Below are 12859 nucleotides of genomic sequence, written 5' to 3' on the forward strand. Positions count from 1 at the left end.
CAGACATTGGGAAGATTTATCAATTATCTATATTGATCTCTGTACTGTCAAGACAATTAAATCAGTAGACACACACCTTCAACATATTCTATCTTTAGAATACCAATGACTATATGAAGTAGCAAATTCATCCTTTAAGCTTATCTAGCTATTGAATCTCTGTATGACTATAGAAAGAGGCCAACCTTAATCAGTGGCGGATCCAGAACTTTTCATAATTAAGGGGGGCCCGCTGACTGACCTAAGGGGGGCCCGCTCCAGTCAAGCTTCAGTGATTCCCTATATAATCAACCAAATTTTTCCCACAAAAGGGGGGCGTGGGCCCCCCTGGATCCGCCTATGTTAATCAACAAATCTTACTAATAATTAATATGATTGGACTAATTCAAATGGACTTTCTTAAAATGTGACAGTTTTGTCTCTATGAATTAAAAAATAAAACTCAAGAATTTGAAGAAAAGCACAAATGATGACTGAGGTACACTATAGACAAGACATCAATGTGAGAAATTCAGTTTTTTTCTATAGATTTGACTGAACAAGAAGCCACCCATACCAAAAACAATATCACTAATTTTCATTTGGAAGAAAATATGTATCATGAATTGTTTCTTCGAGACATGACAATGTAACTCTATAGACAAAACTTGAATAAAAGAAATTAAAGTTTTCTACACTTGGCTGAAGAAGCCACAAATACCAAAAACAATATCACTAATTTTCATTTAGAAAAAAATATGTATTGAGATGGTCCCTTCGAGACATGACAATGTAACAATCACTAATTTCACTAATTATACCAGCAGTGTATTATTCTTACAGAATCTTAATCTGTAGGAGGTACATACATTCTACACTATGTATGAAATTTAGCATAAAGGAATTCACCTATAGATATTACAAGAAAAGGTAATACATGTACATGTAAATGTATATGCTGATCACTCCATAGATATTTCATTCAACCTTTCTGTGTAGGCTTTCACTGTGTGCTCAGATTGACATTTAGTTAGGACATAAATGGGGCAAATAGGGGGGTGGAAATATGGTAGCAAGAATACAATTCTTACCCCAATCACAGTCACCAAAATTTCTAGCAATAAAAGATTGAAAATAGGTCCAAAAAAAATAATGTATACTGCATAATAAAAGGTCATTTCATTTGTTCACCTATTTTCAATCATTCATTGCTAGAAATTTAGGTGACTGTGCCCCAACATATTTTTTCTGTTACAGGTCAAGGTTCTTTTTTGTGTGGGTGTACATGTATGATATTCCTATGATGAGTATTGCAGCTGTTAGATGATGAAGTAGACCAATCAAAATTCCAGTACATGCAGTGTCACACATTCCAGCAGATAATAACAATAATTGGTTCCGAGAGAATTTGCCTGACTTGATCGAGTTATACTGTAATTTCAGAAATTATTGCAAGTTTTTTTTTTATTAATTTGAATAATGTGACTGAGCAACTTTCGCAATAATAAGTACTTGCATTCTGATTTCTGATATATATATCTCTATATGCAGTTTTTCCTGAAATCGCAATAATTTCTGAATTTACAGTAATTCTATATTGGAAGTTCTAAGAAAATTTCTATCAGACATTTGTAAAGTCATCATGGAAACAGCCTTTCTAACCAAAATTTGTATATGGTGCTTGACATGTCACACAAATTTTGAGACCTCTGAATTGTGGTATTGTCCAAAATGACAGATGGTGTACATGCATGTAGTACCATGTACATCCACAGATCTATATCATAGTAAACTGCCCATTGTATTGTTAAACACTGAAATAAGTTTCTTGTAGTTACATGCTAAATGTACTTCATATTTTTGCTTGTTCGTTTGCGATAACTTGTATAGTATAATTATGGGGTTTTCTCATTGTTGAAGGCCATAGGACGACCTACAATTGCACATATCCATGTCATCTGGACTCTGATGGATAGTTGTCTCATTGGCAATCATACCACATCTCCTTTTTTTACAGGATACCCAGTGTGAAACTGGAAACAGGCATGTTGGAAGGTTACCTATTAAAGGTAAAACCATCTTATGCAATACAAGAACATTGAACAATTAACAATGTTACCATATTGGCAACTCAATAGAAAAAAAAAAAGTTTTCAAAAATATTTTATTTCTGGAATTCTGTGTTTATACAGATAATCATCCAGCAATGAAATTAAAATTTTGATATAACTTGTAGTTTTAACAATAATATATATTTTATATAGGGACACTGCTTGCCTCTCAACTTTCATGGTAGAATATTTATATAACAACATTTGTGCATTTATCACAAAAATAGAGAAAAAAAATCTTGTAAATACAAAAATATACAGAAGCTGTACAATAAACTTTGGCATCCATATCATACAATAACCAATCACGATCTAACTGCCTTAACATGGCTGCAGTGTTACATTGAAATAATGCTTAATAAAAACCAGAGGAATAGGGCAAAAAAATGTATTACACTGCATCTAAAAATACCATTGAGAGTGCATTATCTGAACCAAGAATATACTTGTTGCCACTCTTGACTTTTTTGCAGCAAGTTTGAAACACAATATTGTATGAAATTGATTAGTTGTCTATTCAGTAACCTGAAATTTAACTGGAGTATTTGTGTGAATTCATTTCTGCACACCTTAGAAACCTTAAAAGTACAACTTGCACAAAATGCACTTTCTCAATGGTATATTTAAACACTGAGTAAATTGTGCCACTTTTCTTATTTAACTGTGATGGGGAGAAGTTTTAACATTCTATGATATACATGATATAATACAGATCATTTTATTACAATATATTGACAGGTTTGTGCAAGTCAACAGAATACTGACCAAACTTCTCCCTAGCACACTTTCTACATTTATTAGAACCCTGGCTTATGAAATGAAAATGATTTGGATTCACTGACGGAATTTTTCTAAACAAAAATGTAGATTCAGATGAAATTTTCTTGGATTTCTCTTTAATGATGAATGAAATACCAAGAAAAATGACAATAATATGACATAATCATATTATAGATTTATCAGACATGGCAGGCTCAAAAATCTTTTTCCTTCTAGAATATGAGACAGAATCAACATGATCAATAATGACATTAGAAAAGGACAAATTCTGCAAAATCACTGATTAACATCTGTTTATAAATTTTATTGGTTTGCTCAATTAATGCAAATTATCATAGGCTATTATGTAACCTCCAACATTTCTGGTTTACTTCATTTATCCGGAAAAGAGGGCAAAGGTGACCGGATGGTACACCTTTGAAAGCAACACTGAATGTAATCACAAAATTGTGTGTTTTAAATAAAAAAAACAAAAAAACAAAAAGGGAGGATAAATGATTCCTATTAAAGATTTTTTTCAGTGTTACTTACAGTTTAATTTAAATTTTAATACATGTGTGCTTTTTTTTATTAAAAGTTAACATGAACCAGAACGAAAGTATATATATATATGAGAAAGGCTTTCCATTTTGCCACAATTGGAGCTCACACCTTGTCCAGAGATGAAAGTATATTTGTTAGGCTCTCTTAAACCATAATTGGAGATGACACCTTGTACAATATAATTGAAGACTAGAAATTGTTGATGCATTTTGTAAGACAGTGATACATGATAACGAAATTCTATTCAAACCCTTTGGTGAAACATGCTGCCTTTTTACGCTTACTTGTGTGCATGGGTATGAATCTAATCTTACTTGACAAGATCTTAGAACAGACAACCTTGGAATACATTCTGATTAAAAGTACGATAATATTTTTCAATAAAATTTCAGAAAAAACAGAGTGTTGTAATCCTTTAAGGTCAAGTGGTGATCATGAAATAAAAAAGCTTCCCATCTGAAAAGGTCAGCAACCTAGGGACCCTTAACGCATTTCATGAATATGAACAACAAAACTATTTAGGCTGGTAATATATTCTAAGGTGTGAAAACAATGAATCTATTACAAATGTACATGTAACAAGCTGTCACAACTTCATCAATAAGTTGTTAATGTATAATCCCTATATAATCATGGGCCCAAAGAGCAGAAAAACTTCATGGTCACAGACGATTTATTCATGAATAAATTCAAAACGTCTGAGAGTTTTTATAACCCATATAGTACAAGCTTAGTGATGAAAATCTTAAGGAATAGCAAATTTGTATTTTACAAAGTATAATGAAAACCAAGGGCAAAGGGCAATATTGATGGAACAATGTGAGCAAGGCTAATCTGTTGGAACCCAAAAGTACTAAGTGAATTTTTAAATCAATTCCATCAATCATTATCTTTTACAATCAATTTTCAAAAATTGTTTCCCTTGGCACAAAAGAAAAGGTTATTCCCAGTTTTTCTTTTAAAAAATGTACATGAAAGACTCCCCCAGCCCACGTTAGATTTAAAGTCCATTCATAATCAAAGTGCTGGTAAATGGTAAGGAGCACCAGTCAAAGAAAAATGTGGAGAAATCATTTTTTCTGGTGTATCTATTACACTGCACTGTGTTGATGAAATAATAACATCATGTGGAATCAATTATCTACATATATCTCTGATGAATAATTACAAGTGTGTACATGTAATTGACATAATTCATAATTAACTCTATGTTTGCCATGTTACACAAAAAGTGTGGATACACATACATGTTACTATCAAATTCAGAAAGAATGATTCATTTTCTATCCAAGCAAATTAACCAGTGAAAAAGTTGCTTAAAATAAACCAGCTTCCTGGCTACATATAAGCAGTAAAAAAATCCTTTGCCCTGGCTAAATATATAAATTCATTTACAAAGCAACTGCAGGCAACTCAGATTTCATCAAGGCTTTATATGATATCTAGATTTTGGGGCATATATTGTAAAACTGGGATCAATGTTATTCTATTTACATAAGATAACAAATGGAACTAAATTAGGCCTTGTACTCAGGGGCGGATCCAGCCATTTATAAAAGGGGGGGTTCCTAACCCAGAATAAAGGGGGGGGTTCCAACTATATCTCCCCATTCAAATGCATTGATCGTCCAAAAAGTGGGGGGGGGGGGGGTTCCAGCCCCCGGAACCCACCCCCCTCCTTGGATCCTCCACTGGTACTTGACAGGTTTGGATATTTTAGGTTCTTAATTAACCACAATGCATTGCGAAATATGTGAAAAAAATAACAGGTCTGAAATAATTTTTTCAAAGGTTATCATCAGAAAAATAGAACATTAGCATGCATAAGCATGCGGCAAAATTGGCAAAATTTCAAAAATATAAACTAGCATGGACCAGCTGTTACCAGGTGCACTATACGCTCTGACACAGGTCTTGTTAAACTGTTTAAAGTACAAAGTATTGGAACTACATGTATTTATAATCCGCATCAAATTTTTAATATTTTATGATCTTAAACTACAATGCTTGATAATCCACCTGTAAAAATATTAATTTATGCCTCCAATTGTAAATCTAAATGGATTTACTTGTAGGACAATTTACATTAAATTCCAAGGTTGTCTATTAAAAACTTTAAATTGGATGGGAGCCACATTTGCTTACCAGTGTCACTGTTATTTTAATACTGATTAAAACTTTCTTCAGGTAAATTTAAATGGGCCATGAACATAACTTGTAAAATGTTATTAGAGATTACAAAATCTAGTAGCTATCATGCTGTATTATAAAATTTATTATACCAAAATTTTAAACCTACTAGAAACATTAAGTCAACTGAATTTAAGAAAATTTCTTCATATACATGTATGTGTATATATCATGTATTATGATGTAGGATATATTTTCTTGATCATCTAAATTTTGTTTTTTAAACTCACACATTTGGATCAGACCCTTTTTTCTTAAAACTTATAAAGTTAACAAATATTGTACTAATAAAATAATTTCAAATTTACATCATTTAACTTTTTTTTAAAATGTATTATCAACATGATCAATGACTTATGAAGGTTTTAAATTGACCTACACTTAATTTTTACTTTTTCAATGCCATGTATGGAAATTGAGATGAAATTGAAATCTTGATTTAGTTTCAGTACCATAATGCTGTTAAAGCAACACTTTCTAAAAATAAAAAAAAAGCTGCATGCAAAATTCCATTTGTCATCAAGATACATGTAGATTTAGAACATGCACTTGTTCAGTACATTTATATCTTCAATAAGGGACAATTGTTGACTCAAAACAAAATTTACAAAGATATCTGACCAGAAAAACTTTTGGAAATAAAAATTAAAAAAAAGCTGCATGCAAAATTCCATTTGTCATCTAGTAGAATTATACATGTAGATTTAGTATGTGTACTTGTTCAGTACATTTATATCTTCAATAAGGGACAATTGTTGACTCAAAACAAACTTTACAAAGATATCTGACCAGAAAAACTTTTGAAGATAAAAAAAATGTACAGGTAACATCGACATGTTGTTCCCAAGGCAGTTTAGACTGACAAGGTGTTTCATTCACTATAATCCATCACTATAAATGACACAAACGTCCTGGAAGCCTCATAAAGAAGCTACAAATACACCATCAATTCTATCAGTACTCTTTATATATTCTTTGAACTCTCATAGGCCAGTGCATTCATGCCTTTGTCATGCTTTTTTTACCAAATACTGTAATTCATATCCATAGACCGTAGTAATGAGGTTTGGGTTAATCAACAATATTTATTATTTCCTGATGAATGTGAAACTTTGAAGCCTAAAGTTTATGCAGCATAAAAAAAAAAAGAGAACTTCAAAAGAACAAAATGAATGGTATAAAATCACCTTTAGTATGGTCTTTTAAAAGTTTGAAGCCTAAAGTTTATGCAGCATAAAAAAAAAATAACTTCAAAAGAACAAAATGAATGGTATAAAATCACCTTTAGTATGGTCTACTAAAAAGTTCAATGTCAAATTACATGGTAATAAATTTGATTCCATTTAATAAGATTTTGTTATGACGGCTTTGAAACTATCAGTACATACATGTATCTTTATTTTTATGCTTAAAGGTGGCCTGACATATCTTTTAAAGCTCTAGAACCAACCTCAATATTTGAAAAGACATTCAAACCAACTAACCATGACTGCTATTTATATTTATATATTCAATTAAACCAAAATAATCAAGTCAGCATTTTTCAAAATCTTAAATCTCATAATCTTTCAAAATTCCTACACCTACATGTAAATCATGAACATGGCAAGTTGCAACTTAAGAGATGAATGTGTGCATTCTTTTGTGGTCAAAGTCCAAATAAATTAGGAGATTCTGCCATACAGGGTCATGTAGACTTTATTGAAATATAAATAAAGTATGATGAGAGAATTGATGATGTATTCCTTGGTTAGTACAATGCACAAGTCTATGCAACAGACAAAAAATAATTCAACAAAGAAAAAGATCATGATCTATATAGGATATCAACAATTATAATACATTTAACACAGCAAAAAACACTGCTTGTAATATATTGCAACAAGATACCAATAAAATATCACAGTTTGCATAAATTCAATGAAAATACATAATGATCAATGATTTGTTTATTAATCTTTACACCTGGTAACACTTTGGTCTAATCTCTTACTCCAATCTTACACTGTAAGACTTTAAAGGTGTTATTCTTTTGAGGTAAAGATTTAATTCATGTAACTAAAAATTTATTTAGTTAAATAATATTGAATCCATGTAAAGATTTCTTAACCACAATTTTATGCAATCAAGGGTATCTTTATATAATACAAATGTACATAGGTATGCACTGAATGTTTGCACTGTGAATGTACTACTAAAATTTAATTACCAATTTTAAAGAGTTCTTATTATATTCTCAATTATGTCATGTTTATTGGAACGAGAAACTACTTCATTTTTCATATTAAAATTTGCTAATTTTTTTTTAAGATGCAGCATCATAGAATTTTGAACATATATTTATAAATGTCTTTATGGCTTTCATATATCTTTATTTCAATTATCATAAGTTTTCATTTATTGTACGTAAATTATCACTTGTTGTCATAATGTTCATTTCTACAACTTTTTTGGCCAAGGATAAAAATCAATTTTCCAATTTTTGAAGGACTGTCATGATCAGAGCTAATATTTCTTGGTGGTATCATTTTATGTGTTTTTCAACTAACTCTTGTCCTAGAACTATTCCATTTTGTTTTACTGTCAATGACTGTAAAAAGGCAACATATTTTATTGCTAAAGACAGCACCAGAAAATCTTAAATGTATATATATATATATTTATATTATTTACAAAGTAAAGATCTTTTACCAAAGAAAACTTCTTGAGGGATAACATGTACATACATTGTATCTATTACATACATGTACAAGATGGTTTCACCAACACAAACACAAAGTACGTTCCATGAAGTATATTACATCTTAGATCCCTCCTTTATACTAACAACATCATCAGTCTGGCACTGTTCACATAATTTACAAAATATACAATATTTGTATATGGTCCCTCTCTTTTTTCTTTTTAATTTCTTCCATTTTTACAATTTTTTTACTGAAAATGAGACATACCCTTATTTTTTTTTAAATGACACATGTGTGTATTTTTATTATTTTATTTTTGGTATGTTTGATGTTTGTACACTGACAATCATGTCATACATGAAGATGACACCTGAAGCATCCTTGAGATTTAAAAAAAAAGCAATTTATTGTAAACATTGTACATATACATGTACCACATTAATTATAACTGTAAATAATAAAAATATACATGTAATTACTTAATAAACAAGTCAATAAAATTCTTTTGCTGTAGTTGACCAATTTCAGCCAAACTTCCAAATTTGAGCGAAAAATTACACATATACATAGATGTACTTAATATAATAATACAAAGACATTAACAAGAATGTCACAATATGACAAATAAATGAAAGACTACATGTACATGGATGCAACATTTAATGTTTGCTACACCAAATCTGTCATATCATTCACCACTAAATCTCATTTTCACATCAAATACACAAAAAAAATCTTTATCTTGTTCTCTGACACAAACTTGTACTCATCCACAAAAAAATCTATGACATCCAATTAATATTTTTTGCAGTTATTTGTTTTTTTTCATTCACCTTTCGTTTCTTCATACAATTTACATATTTTTGACTTAATAATAAATCTTTCAGACCAAACTAATCAATTAATCCACATTGAAATTCTAAAGGTGTGTATGATCCTTTGCAAATATTTTTGTAGTTTAATACATCCTTTCGAATTAAATGTCTACAAACAATCTCCATTCGTCACGAAACATTCCAAATTCACTATGAGCACTGTAGAAACGAAGATGGACAAAGAGGACAGTTTGACGATCCATTCACTTGATACACATTTGGAAAATAACTGTAATACTGGCACCCATCAGAATTTAGAGGACTATGAAAGTACACTTGGTCAATTGTTAGATTGCTCAGTTGGTCGAAATGTTGCATTTCAAGGTATTTTGCATGTGCTTTTCTCTCCTGTTCCATAAGAACTTCACAGGCAAGTTGGTGGATGAGATTTAGAGTCTGCCTGCGTTCATGTCCCATCAAACATATGGTACTTTCATCGACGACTCGATAAAGCGTCAGTAGATATTCATGTTTCAAATTTTCTTCACCACTAAAATGATTATTTAGATAGGACTCAAGCTTCTGTCTCTGCTGATTTAAATCACTGAAATCGATGAAAAACCGAGAACACATGTACTTTTCCATTGCTTGACAGTTCACATTTTCAGCTGGGGTATAGCTCCGCACCAATAAATTGCAATACTTTAAAAGACCACCTCCCCTTATTTCTTCAGGATTACGGGTTGCTATCTGTTTCTTGTTTAAATGAACCCAAGCTTCTGAAAAGTCACCGTATACACTTTCTGCAACTAGAGTGGGATAGAAGTGTTCGCTCATGGGCGCGGACGAAATCTCATAGAAAGTTAATAAACTATCCAAAATGATCTGAAATGAGTCCACACTGAATTCAAACTGCCTTTTCATAGCATCAACAAATTTTAACTCCACATTTTTACCCTTGTTGTTGGAAAGTGAAATTAAACTCCATCTATCACCTCGTTCATTACATACTTTCACCATTTTCTGAACATATGCTTCCTTCAAACTGCAACTGCTCATTTTTTCTTTGTTAACTCCGTCTGGCAAATAATCCAAGAGACAACCAAGAACGCAATTTTTTATCTTCTGAAGCTCGTTATGATTTGTTAGATCCACACCGAAAATCAAATCCAAGTCATTGTAAGATTTCACGGTTTCGGTACCAAAAATGTAACTTGCTGCACCTCCGTTCAACCTAATGTCTTTAATCGTTACTCCTTCTTTTAGAAGTTTTTCTCTTACTGCTTTAACCAAATCCTTCAGCTTAATATCCAAAGTTGGAAAATTTCCCCGTCCGTGGATTGGAATCGCATCCTCCATAACTTCGTGCAACCGCAAAACTTGTTCATAACACAAAACCTGAAAACGGTTTTCACAACCCATTTTCAAGTGTCACTTTATAATTTCCAACTGAAAACAAAAAATGTTAAATGTAACTTGGATTCGTGGTAAAATGTGAAATGTATGTTCTTACCGAGATTCCCTTCTTTCCCACTGATTGTGTAAGTCAAACTGCAAGTTTAGCAGAATACACACGATTGTCAGACGAACTTTATGATATTCATACGCCAGTGGAAAAAGTTAACAGATTGCTTATGAAAATTAGACTCCAAAGGAAATTTTGATTATTTTGAAAATTATATTTCAAACCATTTGTGGGGTTTACGTAAATAACTAACCTAAACTGCTTTAAAATTTGACTCTGAATTGATCTTTCACACGAGAACTTTTTTATTTATCGGATGTCTATGGAAAATCCTATAAGTTTATCGTTTGTGTATTTATAGAGCATTACACTGATTGGTCGATAAATATGTGTATTGACAATTGAAAACCCCGGTCACGGAGATTTCCGTACCCGGAAAGTTCCGGAAAATTATTGGGTGTTTTGTTATGAAATATTGAAACCTTTGTACACATATAACATATATTATTCACTTAAAAAAACTGATTACAAAAATAGTTAAATTCACATACCTAAGTACTTTTGACCAGGAAATTCTCGCTATGTTGTATACCTAAAAGATAACAAAAATCATAAAATAAAACGGAAGATTCTTTTTTAAAGTTCTGTATATAGATTTATACATAATACAATACTTTAAATGTTCTCCAATGCATTAAATAAGATGCAATTTTATCCAATCTACATGACTTTCGTATTTGTATATATCTATTGTAAACATTTATTTGACAGTATCTAAGGAAATCAGAGACTTCCGACTGAAAAGTGAATAAATGAACAAAGTTTTTCAAGACCCTTTTATTTGATAAATTAGATTGAAATGTAATCATGAAACTATGCCATGATATTATAAGAAAACTTCAACAACTTAGCGTTTTGTTATGAATTTTCCCGACGGAAAAGTTTGTATGTGCCAAACATGTTAAAGGCAATTACTTGCAATTGAAACTCCATACCATTATATGCAGTAATGAAAAAGCAACGAACTAAGATATGACTGCATAGTTTATACTATTTCAACATATAATTCGATATACATGTATAAAGTGCTTGCTCTAACTAAAAAAAAAAAAAAATTTACCTTCAGCAATTTGGTAACACCAGCTGTTGAAAATGCTTGCTTTCAGACAGAAACAGGCCGGTCTTCTGTCATTCATAGAAAATTGTATCAATGAATACTGATCAGTGAATTTTCTCCTACGCAAAATATTCAATTTTCGATCGATCAATAATCTCTTGTACGTCATACAACTGATGCTGATGTTAGATTCCCTTATTTGGAAAAATCTATGAATGAAAATAACTTTTGTACTAACAGGCTAGAATCCAATTGGAGAAACGATTCAATTATCGTAGCCATATTCTTAGATCCATTGACACTACCATAGTGATTTTCCCAAGACTTCAAAGTGGTTCGTAGTTAAATATAGGATTTAATAAATCCCAAGATAATTACTTCACTGTGTAGTATTTTAAATTGATTTTTCCTTAGTATTGGGTATTTCATGAACTAATATTACAAACGATAACGTTTGGGAATAATAACACTTCCGCTACTATAACTTTTATTTAATTTTGAAACGACATGTAATATCCATTCCGTCCAGTAAAAATATTCGGCTAATGACCAATTTATTACATCTTTTCAAGTTTCGCCAGGTAAATTAATTTGGTCAAAGGGGGATAATTCAAGCTGATTTTCGACTAAAAGACAATAACCATATATAAGAAAGAAAACTTTCGTTTCCAATATAAGAATCATGTATAATGATTAGCACATTTCATATTAAAAATATAGGTAATGCAAATGAAAACAGTACAAATATTGGTATATAAAATTAGTTAATTGTAGTACTGTATTTATATAGAAGTCTTATCATTTATCATCAAAAAGTTCAGTTTTTGGCAAATAAACAAGAAAAAAACTTAATAGCACAGCGATTTATATTGTCGTACAAAAGCTGTGATAAGGTATCAATTTAATGACAGAAAAATAGGCGTAATTTAGATTTCAATCCAAATTCATAAGTATGAAACATCTTCTGAAAGTGTTACTGCATCGGGTAAATTTAAGATACTGGCACCATTCTAATTGCTCTTTTAAGAACAAGAGAAAAGATAAAATCATTATCTATTACTTCTATGTAAGTTAGATATAGTCGTCTCATATCTTCGTGGTTGAAACCACTCAGACATACAAAGAATCATCTGATATCTAGTACATATACTTTTAAAATTAGTCAATTGACACCT

General features: G+C 31.0%; 1 protein-coding gene across 1 annotated transcript; it reads right to left on the minus strand.

Moving 5' to 3' along the window:
- Positions 1–2126: 2126 nt before the first annotated feature.
- On the minus strand, positions 2127–11742 carry LOC127726684 (terminal nucleotidyltransferase 5C-like). The gene is made up of 3 exons (XM_052234130.1): positions 11688–11742; positions 11119–11159; positions 2127–10551 (listed from the first exon to the last, which is right to left on the minus strand). Exon 3 carries the CDS (start codon positions 10522–10524, stop codon positions 9313–9315), a length of 1212 nt encoding a protein of 403 aa, XP_052090090.1. The 5' UTR covers positions 10525–10551; positions 11119–11159; positions 11688–11742; the 3' UTR covers positions 2127–9312.
- Between the last annotated feature and the right edge of the window lie 1117 nt (positions 11743–12859).

Source organism: Mytilus californianus, unplaced genomic scaffold (assembly GCF_021869535.1).
Source record: "Mytilus californianus isolate M0D057914Y unplaced genomic scaffold, xbMytCali1.0.p SCAF_18, whole genome shotgun sequence".
Classification (NCBI taxonomy): Eukaryota; Metazoa; Mollusca; class Bivalvia; order Mytilida; family Mytilidae; genus Mytilus; species Mytilus californianus.

Bases quoted from the DNA above. Each gene is read 5' to 3' on its own strand.
- LOC127726684 (XM_052234130.1), bottom strand. From the start codon at position 10,524: ATGGGTTGTGAAAACCGTTTTCAGGTTTTGTGTTATGAACAAGTTTTG.